The 18,846-nt window shown below is 44.4% G+C and overlaps 1 protein-coding gene across 1 annotated transcript in view; it reads right to left on the reverse strand.

Annotated features, from left to right (window-relative positions):
- The window catches only part of PRDX4 (peroxiredoxin 4), a 136,697-nt gene that overhangs the window by 72,652 nt on the left and 45,199 nt on the right, over positions 1-18,846 (reverse strand). The window contains exon 5 of the mRNA XM_069639822.1: positions 13,641-13,771. Coding sequence (XP_069495923.1) covers positions 13,641-13,771 — 131 coding nt within the window. The remainder of the gene's footprint in view (positions 1-13,640; positions 13,772-18,846) is intronic.

The raw sequence follows: 18,846 nt of genomic DNA on the forward strand, positions 1-18,846 counted from the left end.
GGGGTCTGCTGGGTCCGGAGTAGTGGAAGCGGGTCTGCTTCCGAAGGCGCTGGGCCAGTCCTGGCCCCTCGGGAGTAGCGCCCATGACAGCAAGTTCTTTTAGGCTGGTTTTACAGTACCTTGATAAAGAAGAAAAGATGCTGCTGAAGACTTCTGTTCCTGTGCAGCTCTGCAGGTCTCACTGTTCCTAGGCCTCAGTCGTGGGGACAAGAGGGAGGACGTTGGGGGACTCCTGCACTGTACTGACACAGTCAAAGCTGGCAACCAGCAAACTTTACTTTCAGTGGCTGCTTCGCGTTTCAGCTCCTTGCGGTACAGCAAATAGCAATAAGCACAGTTCCTGGCTGTCAAGGTGGACTTTCCTCACATCCGAGGTCCCGCACTCCCTGAGGAGGGATGGGGGGGTGGGGGGCGGTCAGGCTTGGTCAGTCCTTCGTGGGAGTCCGCAGGATCTTCCTAAAGCTTTACGCCAGTTTACAAGCGACTCACAATCTGGTGTCCCTATCCCTGGCTCTACGGTTTCCTGCAGCAACTCTGAGGAAATTCAACCAGCTCAGAGATGGGTGTCCAGGTGGCTTACTTGGGAGTTGATTGGTCCAACCAACTCAAAAGGGAGGAGAAGTCGTCCTTGCAGGGGATTCTCTGTCGATGCAAATTTGGCTATTCGGACCTGCAGCAGGGCTTCACTGGGCAAACCAACGGTCCAGGAGCTGCAGCAGCCGCTCTTCAAGCTCTTCTTTGGTTCCTTCGTCCAGTGGTCGACTGCCTTCCAAGCCAAAAGCCTTGCCTTTTATTCATTTCTCTCCCATTCATTCCAGCCTAGCTGTCATTCACCCACGAGGTGGCTGTCCTTGCCCGACAGTCAGCCAGCCAATAACCACAGAGTGCATTTGGGTCTCCTAGGAGACTAAGCACAGGGAGTTTTGTGCACTGCCCTCACTTCCGGTCTACCCCAGACACTAGAACAAGAGGCGGGTTTCACTCCTGAAGCCTGCCAAAGGCGAATGAACAAAGAGACCAAACCTGGTTTGGCATGCAGAGAAAAATTCTAGAAAGACCTTTCCGCAAAAGACATGGTGCAAAAAGAAGACCTGGCACCACTTTAACAAAGATGGCTGGATGCCATTTTGAAAAAGATGGCTCCCGCGGTTAATGTTACCGGGTCCACCAACAGTTGCGGTAAATGCAAACCTTGGTTGTTCAAAACGAAACCACTGCCACCAGCCATTTCAATTGGGAAAGTAACAAAAAATGTTACAGGAGCATTTAGACACAGGGGATACGAAGCAACACTTCCAGCACTCTATTGTAAGATAGGGTGTGCTGGGTCTAGCAAGTACAATGCTAAGTAAAGCCAATTTTACTTTACTGTTCTGGGAAACAGTAGTTTATCCCAGAGATAGTATTTAAACCGTGGGAAATCTAAAAGACTTTGCTGTGCCACTGCACTGAAGGTGCTGTGTGACAATTGTAAAAGATGATGCCTATGGAGTTGGTTAGACCCCATAACCAAAAAGAAATGGTGTATAAAATCACATTAAACTACATGAGAGAGTGGGAAAAAGGGTCTCACTCTCTCCAGGTTAAAAATCCAGTCTTGCTGGGGGTCTCTAAGGTGGAGGGAATTAGCACATTTTTGAGAATTCTCCCTAACAGCCTAAAGTACAGTGAGCCGGCTATTGAGTGCATAGTAGACTCGTCAATCCCTACTGATTATTCCAAACCGCAAAAGAGTAAAATGGGACAGCTTGAATATGGAAGAGGCGATATCAATATTGTATAAAAGGCTGTGACAACCGTGTTAGAATAGATGCTAGCCACCGCTTATTTTAGGGGGGGTGGGGGGTGGTGATCTAGTGGCAAACATTTGGGACACTTACTCCAGGATTGCAGAAACAGCAAGTTCAAAACCAGATTTCTTTTTGCTAATAAATCGGGACAAGAAACCAATGTCTCAGGGTTTCCAACTGTCAAATACTACAAAAACGACAATTCCTTTGAGAAATGGGCCAATTAGCTCATACCCAACAACTCCTGTTTTGGCCATGAATTAAAACAGTCTCTCAAAAACCAGTTCCGATATCTTTTGCAGGGGAATTTCATTAAATACTTCAGGATATAAGTCTACACATTTTTTAAAAAAATATCTTATATTTTTCACACTGTATTAGTGTTTGGATCCAGTCATAAAGCCACACTTTTCTCTATCGGCTGTTAACATAATAGTATCCATAGAGATATCTGCTGCCTCCACCCAATAACAATCCTCCCTCCAGTTATACAACAATTGCTCTGACTCAGGGCTACTAAAATTGACAAAAACCTTATAGCATGGCCGAGCAAACATTTCCTGAAAAGACTCGAGGCCGCCTTCTTACCATTATGGCCAATGAGAGAAGGCCCAGCTTGTTATCGAATAATTTGAATAGGACCACCTTGCGGCAGGCCAGGTACCTTTTTCCAATAGAGACCAAGTCTATTCCAGTTAGTATCCGTCAGCATTATTTATTTTGGTTTCTGCGCCATATATCAATGTTGGGACCTCCTTTTGTTTGTAATAAATAACGGGTAGGCACAAAAACCTTCTGCATCTCTTATGTATAATTTGGCCCTGGGCTTCTGCAGTCTTTGCTTTCACTCTCAATTCCTCAGTGTATGGAGTTTCCCGAATATTGTCATTGGTACAGACCACTAGGTACCTATATTAGTCTACAACTCGCAAGGACACCTCATTTAAAAAAAAAAAAAAAACATTTTTTAAAAAAATAAAGTATTATTGCTCCCCACTAAGCCTCCTGACTTTTTTGTGGATAAAATTCTAATATTGGATTTGTTTACATTTACTATAAGGACAATTCTCACTGTATAAACTTCTAACCTTAAAGTTGGCGTTTAAGTCCCACCGGAGTCTGGTCCAATAAAACTAAATCATCGGCATATGAAATGTTGTAAACCTCGAAGGAAACTAACGCACCCAATTTAAGCAGTCACCTAAATCCATAATGACAAGGTTAAATAAACCAGGGGCCAAAATGCACTCCTGCCTTAGTCGTCAAGTGGGAATGTATCTCAACAAAAGGCATTGCTGGTTCAGCCTCACCTGGATTGAGGTTTCAGTATACAATTTGGTAAAAAGAAGTGCTCTGTCGCCTGAATCAAACGCCAGTTAGAAGTCTATAAACGCTAAGTAGACCGGTTGACCTGAATTTTAAACTTTTTTTCCCCTTTAACAATGAGAGCGCCATCAAATTAATAGCAGCCCCTAAACCTGCCACAAAACCAGATTGATTAAAAGCACTGGACCTCCTTGACCCACTCGAGCAGATCTCAGAACTAATCTGGCAAAGATCTAGCCCGAGATCATCAAGGAGGGCTATCGGGCAGTAACTCTGCATAGCCTCTGTGGCCCCAAAAAATAAATAAATAATAAAAAAGAAAAATCGGGCCAATTATTGATCCTTTCCAAGACGATGGCATCAAATTAATTACAAGAATCTTAGAAAACATGGTCATCAGAATTTCAACCCAGACATCCGGATGGGACTGCATTAGCTAGCCCATCAGGCCTCGGGGCTCTTGAATTATTGGACTTCTTAATGTAGTACAACAAATCATCCCGGTCAAAAGATAACTCCAAGAACAGGGCTCCGACTTCACCCAGAGATGGAACCATACCAAAGATACTAGAAAAGGAAGCAACCCAGCCTTCATCAGTCGGGTTCAATTGCAGAGGTAGCAGTAGGTCAACCATATAGAATTCAAAATAGTCCAGATTCCGAACAGGATGCCTTTAGCATTAGCTGCGCATCACTAAGCACCAGCTTGGCCCAGTGACCTCTACACCAATTCCTATATTTCAGTTTTAAGGCCTTAGATTCCAATGAAAATCGGTTGTCTATTTCTTGCCAATGAGGCCCTTATTTCAGATCTCAATTTTACTTTTCTTAGATTGGACTTCAGCATCAAAAACCTGCTTACAAAATTATAGGTTTCGGGCAAAGGGAACATCTTCACAGAGAAAAGATTGAGACAAGAGGTATAGTCATCGTCCTCAAAACACGCACGTTGAATTGATGAATATCTATCAACTGAGTGAAGAGCAGACAACGACCCCTCGAACCATTTAAAAACATTTCTTCCTGACGATACATGCAAGTTCTACTGATAGAAATCTTTTATTTGAAGTTGCATGAGGTCAACCCATCTGACCACTAAAACTGATCACTATTTATTTGGGGTGTTGGAGAATTCAACCCCTTCCAAAAACCCTTGATAAATAAAAAATGTCAATAATGCAAGACCCACCCACAGCTTTCCAAGTTGGGTGTTGCGGAATCTCTCACTTAATGTTTCCATTCAGCCTATACAAGGCCCCATCGTCCATTAAGGTGAGCCACCTCTTAGAGGTAGGTTACAGAGGTCCTCTGGGATATCTTATGTTGAAATCCTGCAATATCATCAATGCCAAAACATCCAAATCCATAGTGCATATATTCAGTCATTTTATGATCGCCTGTCTTCACTAATGTCCATGGGATTCCAATAAACATTTAACAATGCATAGTAACCTTGGTCCCTACCCTGTTTGTCCAAAAAGAACACTTTATAGAGTTGAAGAAAAGGACTGTGGAGAACCCAGGGTCTCAAACTTAAACCCCATCCATTCCTACATGCCATCAGCAAACCCGAAGACGGTCGACCAGAGATCACCTTAGTGGCTGGATTAAGAATTAACGAATATCCATCCCAACTAGGGGCCTCCTTCAGCCAGGTTTCCTGCAAGACCTATGTCCAAAGCCCACAAGTGGCTATCTTTCCTTGAGAGAAGGTGCTTAAAGCCCCGGGTGTCCCAAGAGCTCATGAGCCAGGCCCAATCATACCTCGAGTCAAGCCGCGGTGTCATTGTCGCCAATTCATGGCACTCAGTTTATTGTGGAACAACTGTGACCAAGTCACTCTTACAGGCAGAAAATACGCCTGGCTCTCTGCTAATGGGGAGGAGATCCTGGTCAATCTATCCTCCACAATACGAGGAATTGTAGGAGCTTCCGTCAAACTATATATCCCCGAGACCCCAATTGCTCTCTAGCTATTAACAATATTTGAATTACTAAATTAGAGGGTATATGGAGTCGTACTCTATCCCATTCCCTTAAAAGAAGGAACTCCACTTGGGCAATGTCCCTGGACTGTATGGCCCTTAAAGACCAGATCAAGTCAAATAGCCCCAGCAAATTCCATCTATTCAGCTTAAACCTATCTGGACAATCACCCACCCTTTGCAAAATAAGGGATTTCGCCGTGCCCAGCATAATTTTTATTGAGCCCCACAGCCGGTTAAGGCAATTTGAATCTAGCTTTATCTACCCTTTGCCCCTGGGTCTCAATTGAATGTCTATGCCCCTTTTCCATACCTATCCCACCCCCTCGAAACTGGTTATTTTCCAAGACCATATGTTGAGAAATCTGATCCTCTATCCAACAAACTCATAGAACATTGAGATATCACACTTTAATCTCTTCGGTTCCATTTTTCAGGAGACCACCTCAGATTAAATTAAATCCAGAGAGACAACCTCCACCACAGTAACTTGTGATAATCCAATGAAAGAGGCATGATCAATGTCCTTAAAAGGGCAAAGTAAGGGTCACCTTTATCGACGACCTCAAGGAGTGGTTTGGCAAAGGCAATTGCTGCATTAGCGGGGGGGTGAGAGGGGGGCAGGGAGGGTCAACCAACTTAACATCCAGCAAATGAACTCAAGGGCTCTACCCGCTTTGCCTCTCAGAATGATCTATTGAAGTCAAATACCCCTCAATGTATACCCATTTCGTATTAAGGGAGGCCAACAAGGAAACTTGATCCAGGATCTTCATGGGCAAAGATTCATAAAGTTTTACTAGGACCAACAGTGTAGTATTCAGCCGACAGCATCATCTCCATTGTAGGAGCGGCTACTGCCGGTAAACCAAATGACCTTCGTGGGGGTCGGATGAACAAGGACCCTGATGAATTCGACAAGGAATCTGGGCAGTCCACATAAAGAATAGGGGAGCCAGAGAGATTAAAATCCTTAATCACAAACAAGTATTATCCATTGGATCTTTAAATGACTCCACCCCACTATGGGAGCCAGGCGAGATTCCTTTGGGTCCGAAATGGTATCCGGTTTAATGTCCCCCTAGCTATTATCCGTCCCTCGATGATTCAACTGGGACGAGGCAACCTGGGATAAGTTGCCTAAAGAGCGGACATTGTCTTGGACGTCCGGGGAAATCAATTCACTGTTCACCGATTGAATCTGGACTTGCGTTATCGGTGGGGCTTCCTGAGGTGACCATTCCGCCTCGGTCTGCGGCACACTTAGCCTTCTGAGATTCAGGTAAATGCTCCATCTCAGTTACATCTCACACAGCCAGTGGAGATAAAGTTCCTTGTTCAATTGTGGAAACCTCCTCCAATAAGGCTGAATCTATAACTTCATCAAATATGATCAGCGGCTCCATGGAATCTTGAATCAGAGCACTTACATAGGGCAAAGTAATGGCCCCACCTGAATTCAAAGGCACAACCAGCCCAATAAGTGGTTTTGAGATTTTTAAATAGGCACGTTATGTCTGTGGACAGGCTGCCATGCTTACTCTCCCGGGGCAACTGAGTTGATGGTTTGATGGAATCTCCCCCCCCCCCCCACCCCGAGTTGATTGTTTGATGGAATTGAAGCATCAAAAAACCCTCGGACATTTTTGACCTGAGTGTAAACATACGACATAGTCCCAATTCATTCCTTTTAAAACCAAGAAGAAAGATTGCAGACAACTCAGCTGCCTTGCCGCCTCACAGCACTCTGTGTGTGCGTGCAGGATCAGGGGGGTTTATAGCACTTTCTGGTTGCAGGTGTGTTAGGAAAGATTTCGAAATTGTGGGTAATTTTCCTTCCATGTGGCAACCCCTAAACTTTTTGCTGTTGTTTTCACCATGATCTAGACTTTGCCAGAGAAGTGCAGCCTTCTGCCGCACTCCTCTGGGCTTTCGCTCTATTCTTACGGGGAAACTGACATGCCCTTAAGACAGTCAGTACCGGGAAACATTGTTTTCCGTAGTTTCTTTATCATGTTGCGGCTTTCGTGCAACATGACACAAGAGGGCACTGTAAGCTAAGTTACTGCTCTCTTGGGTCTCTAGCCTTCTACAGGCCCTAGATACTCTTTTTGGACTGTAACTGATCGGTGCAAGTGATTCACGGACGGGAATGGTGGCAGCGATCGTTTGTGTTTTGAGCTCCTTTTGGCGTTTTAAGCGCGTTTCTCGCGCTTAGCCCAAAATGGTAGCCTGGCTCCCAAAATGGCCAGACCACGAGGCTCCTTTGTCCTGTCCGCTGACCGTCTTGCTCCCTTCACCTTCCCCAGGTCGAGCCGACCCGGGGCCTTCCTTATTTGGGCATGTACATTTCCCGCAAAACACAGATGCTTTCGCGGGCTTCTATAGGCCTTGTGTGCGCCTCAAGGATGTGGGCTGGGATGTCTGGTCCCAATACACATCCTGAGTGCCAGAGAGTCTAGGGTGGTGTGAATGCCTGGGACCACCGTGGTCCGTGATAGGTCCACGTATGGTTTGAGTGTTGATGAGCGGATCTCCCATTGGGTCCCCTCCGTTTTGACGCGAAGGGAACCGTGGATAAGAGGGGGCTGGAAACGCCACTACCATGTCGATCTCCTGAGTTCTCACGAACGAAGGAATACAGGAGCCAAGTATCCTGCAACCACGAGGCTGAACCGAGGAATCGCTGGTGACCCGCTGAAGGACTGCTCCTCTGCACTGCTGTCGCCTTGTGAAACCCTTTTTACCTCTGATCGAACCAGAAGGCCTGTACTGGTACTTCGACCCTTGGAATAGCGGGAACAGCTATTCTCAGCATCTTCACCATCTCCTGCACGTAAGCCTTCGGAAGTGTCTCTGGGCCATCCAGCAGACTGACCAGCCTACACAGGAGTCTTGCTCTGTAACCGCCGCCAGGTTGTGTTGTATTTCTAGTCCTTGTCACTCTCACACGATTCGTACACTTGGCGTTCCCAGGTCTGAAGTGAGTAGTGTAGATTTGGCTGAGATACACACGGCCGCTCCTTTGCCCTGCTGTGGTAACAAACTGTGCGGGTTCACTTAGTTTGGGACATCTTTAACTCAACTCTGCTGCTGCAGAATCTACACAACGACGAGACGTCCTCTGCTCTCCTGAACCTGCCAGCACTGAAACTGACACAGAGAAGCCTGGGTCTGCTTGCATCGGGGACCGGTGAGTAGCATAGCTAGGAACTGGTCGCCCTCGTGCAGGAGCCCATAGCTTTTCCCCGCTGTGTCAAAACAGCACGCCTTTCCGTACTCGCGCTCTGCTTCTGCCCACAGTGGAGGCTGCGCTTGAGTCACAGAACTCTGTTCTTCTTCATTTGTGCACTAAACTGAACTGCCCGATTCCCTCGAAGAGACTTCCCTTTTTGCCCGTTGGCACCAGCGTGTGCAGGTACTTTTGAGCACAAGGCTCCACTCTTCGTAGGGCTCGGACTTTCTTTTAGTTAGGTGCCTCTGAAGGCGGACTGGGTCTAAGCATTATTTCGCACTGCCCGTTTTCCTTCCCTTCTAGGTGGACTACACATTTCGTGCATCTAACGCTTTAGACTCGTTTGTATTTGTATATATATATTGTATTGGTTTGGTATGTGTTGGTTTACTAGAGTTGTATTGTGATTTCTCGCTACGGTCATTGTTTTAAAGGCCTTGGAATAAATGTGTATATATTTTTAATATAACAAAGTGTCCTTGCTTTGGGTGCTCATTGAGGGCTTTCAGTCACCCTCACCCCTCTTGAGACCTAGTCTTGACCGCCGCGATCGCTACCCTGATTGGTCTGGCTTGTCCAGAGGTTACCCTGTTCCAAGTAATTAGGTTGGCCTTCTGAACTTCTGCGCCACCAGGACAGAGTTCAGAAATCCGTCTTAACAGGGTGTAAGGGCGGCCGCACAACCAGTTACATTTTTTATTATTTTTAAGTTTGTAAACAAAACAGCACTCTTCAGTAAGGTCTTCTGCAAGGTCCAGCAGTATCCAGTAACAGTATTAAATAAACGACGTAGGGAGGAGAGAACCAATAATAGTATTCTCGCAGCCTCACCCAGACACAAAAGTTCTCCCATAGCAAAGAGCACTCTGTGTGCACTCCATGCATATTAGGTTGTGAGAAAACGCAAGAGATTTTATATTAAGGTGAAAGTAATGCCTAGATATGAACGATACTTGGATAATCTAGTTTTACAAAATGCAATGGCATTATTGATCAAGTTTCGCTTGGGGATCCTACCGGTAGGATGATTTTAAAGACTTTGAGGAATAGTGATGTCATATAGGCGTCAAAGAGACAGTTGAACGTTATAGGTGTTTATGTCCACAGCTCAACCATATAAACAGACAGAATCTGAAAACATGCCTCAATAATGATCAGTTAAAGAAATTATATAAAGCAGACATTCTGCAAATCTACCTGTAGAGATGATGTAGATTTTTGAGGATTAAAAAGGGCTGAGCTTATAAAAAGCTTGATTAAGGCAACAGGCCAGATTTGCACCAGTGCTACAAATTGAGCAAATGCTTTGAAAATAAAATGGAACAAACTAATTGTTACAATCCAGATTATCTTTAAAAATGTTGTACTAGAGCAAACATGAATCAGACTTTTTTTGTACTATCTTTTATACATAGCAAAACGAAAAGGTGTTTGATGTGTAACATTAACAGAAATGTAGTAAACATAGTAAATGAAACAGCCTGCTTCGATTTTGCCCAGGTAGGAACATTGTTCAGATAAAAATGATGGTGCTATAACTAGTTTGCTCCATTCTGTTTTATCCAATCAGCAAACCTGGTGCTAAATTAATCCCCCCCCCCCCCCCAATTGTTTGCACAAGTGCAAAGCTCTGATCATCTGCCATAAGCGATATAGATTTTCAATGTGTATCTGTTAGTCCATGCCTTACTTTTTTGAATATTTTAACCCATTATACTTGGCTGATAAACCTTAGTTTCAATTCATTCAAATCAATTTAAAAAAAGGTCATGTTTTATGTACAGGACCCACTATGTACATATACACTTATATTTTAGCACCTTAGGCAATTTTAAATATGATAAAGTTTCACATGTTCTTATGTATTTTAAAACCAAAAAGGAGGGGTCTGGGCGGGTTTAAGTTTTTCTACACTTGAATACCAATTATGGAAGTTATATTTATTAGTTTTGTTTTATGGGCAAGTCCCAGAAATAAACTTGGGTTTGCCATGTGTGAGAATGTGCATGCCTTTACTGGAGTGTGTAATGCAGCCTGTTCAAATTAGTCATACTTTGTTTTGATTTATTGTGCTCTCCAGTCTGTATTTATGTAATAAAGTTGAGAGAACAGATAAATCGCTATTAGCGCTCATTTTAGCAGAGCACCAAGCATTGCTTTGACAAAATGATATTTTAAACATTTACACGTATAAAAAATAACCATTTGCGAGCAGTTCCTTTATCTGTGCGGTTTCTGTACAGAAACAAAATGTAGTTTGTACCTACAGTGCACTTGTGGTTCTATCAGCTCCCTCATATCAAATGCATTGAACCCAATATAAAACATACTGCTATTGGAAAGGGTTTAATAGTGTCTGTGTATTATTTTGTTCTTGAAAAGAGAAGCTGTCAAAGCCGATATTTGTGCATTTACATTTGTGAAAAGCAGACCTGTCAAAATCAATAGGAATGTTCGAGGCTTATGTGGCTGCCTTGGATTGAGAGCGGTTCATATCATTCCTATGTAGGTAACAACAGGACAAAGTTCCTGTCGTTAAAAAAGGCCTGAAATATCTGGGGAGAGAATGTAAACAAAATAGCTTGACATGATGAGTATGAACATAATAGTTACGGCATTTACATCTTAAAATGTCACAAGCTTAAGGAGATGGGAAAATTGCAGTGTGACCTTGCACATATCAAATATACCCACTTAATAGAAACATGCAAGGGAATCCTGGAAAAAGAAGGTGAACAAAGCTCACCAACATTGAGCAAGGAAAGCAGTTTCAATGGTGTTGCACTGCTGTGCCACAAGAATTCCAATGTCAAGTGTAAGTCTGTGCCAATACTGTGGAACGGAATACCATCAGTGTGCAACAGAATGAGCAAGGCATAGTTTAGGTCCACCTCCAATTTTATTCCGTGAACATTGGCATCTTTCAAAATGAAACTACAGTAATCCCCACAAATAATGCACACGTGGTTCTCAATATGTACCACGGTTAAGTGTTTAATTGTATTATTTGACTCTACAAGGGGCTCCTGTTAGGGAGAATTATCATTTCTGTGCTAATTCCCCTTCAACCTTAGAGACCCCCAGCTCTTTTGCTAGACTTCAGGACTTTTTAATTTCAAACCTGGAGTGAGCGAGATCTTTTTGCCTACTCATGCATTTTGATCTGATTTGGATTATGTGTTTCCTCTGTTGTTGGAGAACTCCACAGGCATCTACTTTTTGTATGGTGACACACTTCAGTGCAGTACCACAGAGAAGCCTTTAGATTTCTCATAAGGTTTAAATACCTTTCCTTGTGCAAACTACTGTTCCCAAACGAGTAAAGTGAAATTGACTTTACTTACCTTTTCTCTTTGTAGGTCTAATACAACCCATCTTATGTGGAGTGCTATTGGGGGTTTATCAAGTAACCCCTTATCCTACATTCTGACGTAACATTTGTTATGTTACCCTCATTATTTTAAATGGCTCGTGGCAGTGGTTTAATTTTCCTACCGCAGTCTGAACCCTGAGCTGCAGTATAGCACCCATGGCGGACCAATTTGTCAAAATGGCCCAGTCTTTTTTTTTGCCATTTTATGTTTGTGAGGTTTTTCTTGGGTTTTACTCCGACTCTGCGCGCTTAGCCAGGTTTGAGCCCTTTGTTAGTTTTGCCTTTGGCGGGCTTCAGTCCTGAAACCCGCCTCTGGCTCCAGTGGGTCTGGAAAGGCAGCATGTGAGGGAGGTTCTCAAAACTCGGTCCTTCGCCTCTAGGAGTGCCTAAATGCAACCAGTCCCAATTGGCTGGCCACCCAGTTATGTGATCGACAGCCTAGGCTATTTATGAATGGGAGAAACCTGCTTAAAAGGCGAGGGTTTTGGTACTAGAGGCAGAGCCGACCACTGGGAAGAATGCCAGAGGAAGAAACTGAACAAAGCTTGCTGCATCCTCCTGGACCTTTTAAATTGCCCGGTGAAGCCCTGCTGCTGTGCTGAAACGTTCTGATTGACAGGAGACACTCCGGAAGGGACCATTTCTTCCCTTGGGTTAGTGGGACCAATTAACCCCGAGACAAACTCCACTGGACCATCTTCCCCAACTGGCTGTACTTCTTTGCTGCTGCAGGAATCAAGTGCCAGGGGTCAAGAAATCCGTAGTCTAGTGAAACGTCTGCAATCCGGCCAGAAGCTCCAGGAGTCTCCCAAGGACCCTCCAGAAGCAGGACGACCAGAGCTCTAGTCCCCTCATCAGAGTGCAGGACTCAAGGAGTGAAGGAAGCCCAACCGCAGCGGTGTTAAGCGCCGCTAATCCGAAAAGAGCCTTTAGCTGCCGGTGACCTCAAATTGCTGAAGCAGGAGTCCTCCAGACATCCTCACTTATCCCCACAACGGAGGCACGGGAACCCAGGATCTGCATCCCTGCAACAGGACAGAATCCATCTGGACCACTCTTCTTCAAACCAGAGGTACTGTTCAGACTTGGGTACTTACCTAAGTGTATTTAGCTTTGCTCTTGAGAGTTGCAGTGGCTACTTTGTTAGAGTGGATTGCAACTCTGCTTTCCACAAGTGTAACAGCTTGTGACACCACAACACTAATTTTGAGCGAGACTTATTAACTCCAAGTACTTTGGCTGTCCTGGCTACCTGCAGACCCTTCTAGTCCACTGACTGATATTTTCTGTCCCTCAGAGGTGATAACTTATTTTTTAGACTGTTATTGCTGGGAAAGATTTGGTCTATACTTAATTGGAAGATTTAAGTGTATTTGCATGCCCCGAGAACCCGTTTAACCTTTTTCCCCCCTCCTTTAACCTTTCCTTTCTGCAACCTAAGAATCTGCAAAGTGTACTAGTGGTATATGAATGCCATTACTGTCCTTGTGAATGAAGTCCCCTCCGGGTGTAGGGAGTGTGTAAAAAGCATAAAGAGTATCCACTAAATGTATGCAGATTGTGGGAAAGTATATTTGATTGTTACATATATTGCCCTTTTTAAAAGAAAGTGAATTTAAAAATTGGTGTTAAATAAATTTGCGAATTTCATTGCTACAGGTCACATTTACCCCTCTTGAGATAAGCCTGGCTACCCAGGCACACTACCAACTTGTGTAGTACAGTCCTATACCAAAAGGTGGGTTACTCAATACCAAGTAGATAAGTGTGTAGTCTCACACTCTGTTACTACATCAATTCTTGCCTAACAGCTCCCTCATCCAACTTGGTGCAGTAGTAGGAGCCTGAGTTCTAATGATCTTTTCATCCAGGGAGGAAACGTATTCATAGAATTTTTATCAATACAGAATACTCATGGGATAAAGCTTTACCTTCGCCATGTTTGTCAGTATACTGGAATGCTTGAACTAAACGCAACGTTTCATCCACCGATCGGCCAACTGGGAGGTCGTTCATTGTGATCTGCCGCAGAACGCTTTTATCATCTATAATGAAAAGGCCTCTGAAAAAGAAGAAAATATTTTACTGACTGAAGAAAGCACACATTCCTAGATGAAAACAATGATTAGGTTGATTATGCGTGCTGGGACTTAGATCGACGCACACAGGAGATAAAATACAAAATCTCCAAAAGGGGTTTGATGACATTTTCCAGTTTAATAGCAGCCAACGTCCAGATTAGTATCAAACATTTCCTGCAAGCAATCTAGCTTTTCAAAGTCCATGTTTTAGGAGAGGAGAGTCCATGTCCCATATACCTTCAAACTGTCTGCCTATTACATGCATTCTACATTTAAAGCCACTCCTTCACATATTGTACACATCTCTCAAACTCCTCTTATTTAAGTACAAAGGGGTTGTGATCTCCAATAAAGTTACAGGAGGTAGAGAAAATCTATATTGTGATGCTAAGCAGGTATACTACAGTTTTGAAGATTACATTGTTAATTCTGCTGTTCATTGGATTTCACGCTCAATTATTTACTTACCTTGCCTTTCAAGTATTGAGGCAGGTGTGTGATCTGAATGTTTTACACTAACTCACTTTGATTGTATATGCATTTTACTATTTAGTATTGTGCGATACTACCACCATCTGTTAATAGTGATTTTTCATTGTGTGTTTTGGCCATAGAGTATTTTTGTACTCACCTAAGTGTAATCCTTGATTACTCACTGTGTTGGACTCCTGACCGGTGTCAACCCCAGAACCTTTGCTGGGCTTGGTTATTATTTTTCCTTGTTCCTAGGAGTGGGGGAATCTTGTGTGGGCGTGCGTGTGGCACACAGCATCGTATGTGCAGTGTTCCTGGGTTGCCTTTGGGATTCCCTTTAATTTCTATTGATATCTTGGCCGAACTACTGTTCCCAAGAGTAAAGTGGGCTTTCCATCCTTTACATTTGATATGCGAGGCCAGCATCCTCCCCACCCCCCAATCTTGTGTGGGGTGCTGGGGAGATGCATTGTATTCCCGTTCTCACTGTCCTGGTAACATTGTTGTTACAATAGCAAGCTAACTTGAATGGCTCGTGACAGTGTTTATACCTTAATGACTTTTTAGTCATATTGCTCGGAGGCTGCAAAATCAGTTGCGGTAATGAGGGGGGTGGGAGGGGGGAGGTCCTGGTTGAAGTTTTGTCTTCACCGGGAACCATTTGCGTTTCCCTCTGAGGATCCAGTGCGTTTGTGAAGGTAGTAAGAGCGTAAGGAGTCCAAAACTCTGCACCCCTTTGTCTTCCAGTCTGCCTGAAAGAAACCAGTTCCTACTGGGAAGCTCGGCGAGATATGAGCACTAGGAACTAGTGGTTGCCGCGCCTTACTCAATATATTCAGTCAGGTCTCATTGCACTTGCAGCCAGTTGGTAGAAACCATAAGGCCTGTGCTCTTGGTGCCCAAAGTGTAGGTGAATGCAGTTCGATTGGCGTTTCGCATTTGAATGAAATTATATATTTATTACACATTTATTTAATTCACTCTGTTGAGCGTAATAGCTATGGTCCACGCGTTTTTGCTTTACATCTGGTTTGGGATTTATTGAAATTGTGTTAAATCTTCTGAAAGTGCTGACATGTGTTTCGACCATAAACCGGTCTTTATCAAGGCTGGGTTTGTGGTGTCTCGGTAAGATGGATTAGAAGGAGGCTTGTGGCCTTGAACTGTGATCCATTATGTTGTAGGAGATTTAGAAGGGCGTATGGCTGTGGACTCAAGTTGTCCTTTCTGGTTAGGTGCATCTTTTTGCGTTGGCGTTCATTCACTAATTGCTGCAGTCTTCTGACCACACAGAATGCACTAGCACCATAAGAGTAGAAAACACACACCAAACTGCATTGACCTACTGGGGAGCTGGTTGTCCCATTGGACTGCCACCCACCCCTTTCTGTAAATTGCAGGGAGACTTTGCAGAAGTTGTGCTTGGGTTACTGATAAATAGTATGATAATGGAAGCTGACAAGTTGACCACTGGATCCAAATCTGAAGAGAAAGAAAATACATAAATTCCAGCGACCGGAGAGCCTGCTGTGTAACCGGCACCTGTTTTAACAATGCCTTTGAATTGATCTGGGGGTCCCGAAGACCACTCCTAACCAGAGGGTGGTGAGACCCACCAGTCTCAAGAAGATCTGCATTTCAAGCTATCCCGCGACTAGCTGCGACCTTGCTGGGCTGCAACTGCCAATACCCAGGCCCCCAAGACAGTGTGTGGTGCATGGTTTCCGAAATCCAATTCCTGCTGAAACTTCGCTGGACTCCTGCCCGACCTCCAGAGACAGGATTCCCTGAAGTCCCCACACCATAGTGCAGGACCTAAACAGTGAAGAGAATCTGACCTGAGATATTCGTTCATCAGGTACCTGTAAAAGGGTGCGAAATCCACAGAGCCGTTGGAAGCCTTGACAAATCCTTTGTTGGAAGCCTCTCCTATCGACTGCTGTTGCCAGTTCCCATCTAGTGTCCATTTCTTCAGTCACCAGACCAAGAAGCCAGGGACCGGGACCTGTGCTGCTGATCAGGAAGACCGCCATTTCCAAGTTCCTCTTCATAGCCGAGGTACTGTGTTGGCATGGGTAATACTTACCTCAAGTCTTGTCGATTCTGTGTGGCTGAGTGGGTGGTTTGTGTGGTTGGGAGTTTGCCCATACCATTCGCCCAGGCCCAACGCTGCAACGCATATAGGGAGCCTTCAGTGAAGTCCCTGAACACTCTTCACTCACTCTGAAGCAGATACTTACTTTTTGACGAGATATCCTCTGGAACTGACTCCCTCATTTGAACCCTATCCTGACCTCTCCTAGACCACTAGGGTCCCTCTTCTGCCCCAGAGAACACTCATGCTCTAGAATAGGGAAGGACTTTAAAAGAGAAAGCTTCTGTCTTGAAATTATAACACTACTTGTAAGTGTGTTAGTGTGCAACATTGATTCCTGATGAGAAGTTACAAAGTGTCCTCGAGTTAATAAAATTGCTTGAGGCTCCTTTAAAAAGTAGAAGTTATTTTACCAGCTTTGAACTGCGTTTCACTCTTATAAAAAGTGTTGCTAGTGTTTTATCCTTTCTAAAATGAGTGTAAAAGATTACCAATAGGTTCTACTCATCTTGAATAGCTGTGTGCTCTTCTAAAAGTGTACTATTGGGTTTGGCTCCCCTAATCTGGATTAATGCATTTCTAAAATAGTCTTGGCGTGCTTACTTGTCTTGCTAGGGAGAATTCTCAGAAATGTGCTAATTCCCTCCAACTTAGAGACCCCCAGAAAATTTGCTGGATTTTGAGGACTTGATTTTTTTCCCCACTCTCTCATGCATTTAAATGTGATTTTGCACACTGTTTCATTCGGTTATGGAGTCTGACAAACTCCATAGGCATCATCTTTTACACTGTGTCACACAGCACCCTCAGTGCAGTGGCACAGGGAATTCTTTCAGATTTCCCAAAGGTTTAAATACCATCTCTGGGATAAACTACTGTTTCCCCGAGCAGTAAAGTGAAATTGATACTTACCATTGTCTCTTTCTAGACCCAGCACACACTATTTTACAATAGGGTGCTGGAGGGGTTACCTAGTATCCCCTTTTATGTTACTTTTCTCACTGAATGGCTGGTGGCAGTGGTTTCAACTACCATGGTGTGCATTTACCGTGGTCTGCGTTCGCAGCTGCAGTAAAGCACCCAAGGGCGCCATTTTTGTGAAAATGGCCCGGTCTTTTTTTCGCCATTTCTTTGTGGAAAGGTACTTCTTGAAATTTACTCTGCGCGCCAAACCAGGTTTGGTCGCATCGTTCACTTTGCCTTTGGCGGGATTCACGAGTGAAGCCCCCCCCCCCCCCCCTCTGGCTCCAGTGTGTCTGGGGTGGGCAGGAAGTGGGAGAGGTGCCCGAAACTCCCTGTGCTTAGTCTCCTAGGAGACCCAAATGCACTCGGTTTTGATTGGCCGGCTGACTGTCCGGCAAGGACAGCCACCCTGCTGGGTGATTGACAGCTAGGCTGTAATTAATGGGAGAGAACTGAATAAAAGGCAAGGCTTTTGGCTTGGAAGGCAGAGTCGACCACTGGACGAAGTAACCGAAGAAGAACTTTAAGAGGATGCCTGCTGCAACTCCTGGACTGTTGGTTTTTCCCGGTGAAGCCCTGCTGCTTTGCTTAAACTCCTAATTCGTATCAACAGAGAAGCCCCTGCAAGGACGACTTCTCCCTTTGAGTTGGTGGGACCAATCAACTCCAGAGTAAGCCACCTGGACATCCATCTCGAAGCTGGTTGAATTTCCACAGAATTGCTGCTGGAAACCGTATAGCCAGGGAGAGGAACACCAGATTGTGTGTGTTGCTTTTAAGCTGGCCTAGAGCTCTAGGAAGATACTCCGGACTCCCAGGAAGCAGGACTGACCGAGCCAGAGTCCCCTCAGAGTGCGGGACCCCAGAAGCAAGGAAAGCCCATCTAGACAGCCAGGAACTGCAGTGTTGCCATTTGCGGTAGACGCGAGGAGATAAAACATTGAAGAGCCACTGAATTGAAGATTACCGGTTGCGAGCAGTGACCGTCCCATTGCAGTGGAGGAGTCCCCAGAAGTCCTCCCTCTTGTCACCACGACTAAGGCCCAGGAACCGTGAGATCTGCTAAGCAGCACAGGAACAGAAATCTGCTGCACTTTTCTTCATTCTAAAAAGGTATTGTAAAGTCACTTACTGTAGAGTTGCTTGTATCTTCTACTACTCACAGGTCAAATCAGCTTGTGGCCCTACATTTGATTCTTCTTTTCTTCAAAGACTTCTAAAACACTGTGCAAAGACTTTCTACTTACCTACAAAGAAGTGCTTCAGCTCATATAGACATTTTCCTATTGACTTTGGCTTAGCCTCTTCCACTGAAGGACTCTTATTGGGGGATCTGAAAGCATTTGCCTGCTTAAGAATATTTGTGGTCTCTTCATTGTTCTAAATATTATATTTTCCTTTGACTTACTACTATGTGATTTTAAATGCAACAGTGATATAATGTCCCCAGCACCCTAGCAATTGAAGTCAATTGAGGGTGTAGGTAATGTCTGTGGGCCATCATAAAAAGGTATCTGATTTAGA

Source organism: Ambystoma mexicanum, chromosome 7q (genome assembly GCF_040938575.1).
Source record: "Ambystoma mexicanum isolate Mex_15411 chromosome 7q, UKY_AmexF1_1, whole genome shotgun sequence".
Taxonomy (NCBI): Eukaryota; Metazoa; Chordata; class Amphibia; order Caudata; family Ambystomatidae; genus Ambystoma; species Ambystoma mexicanum.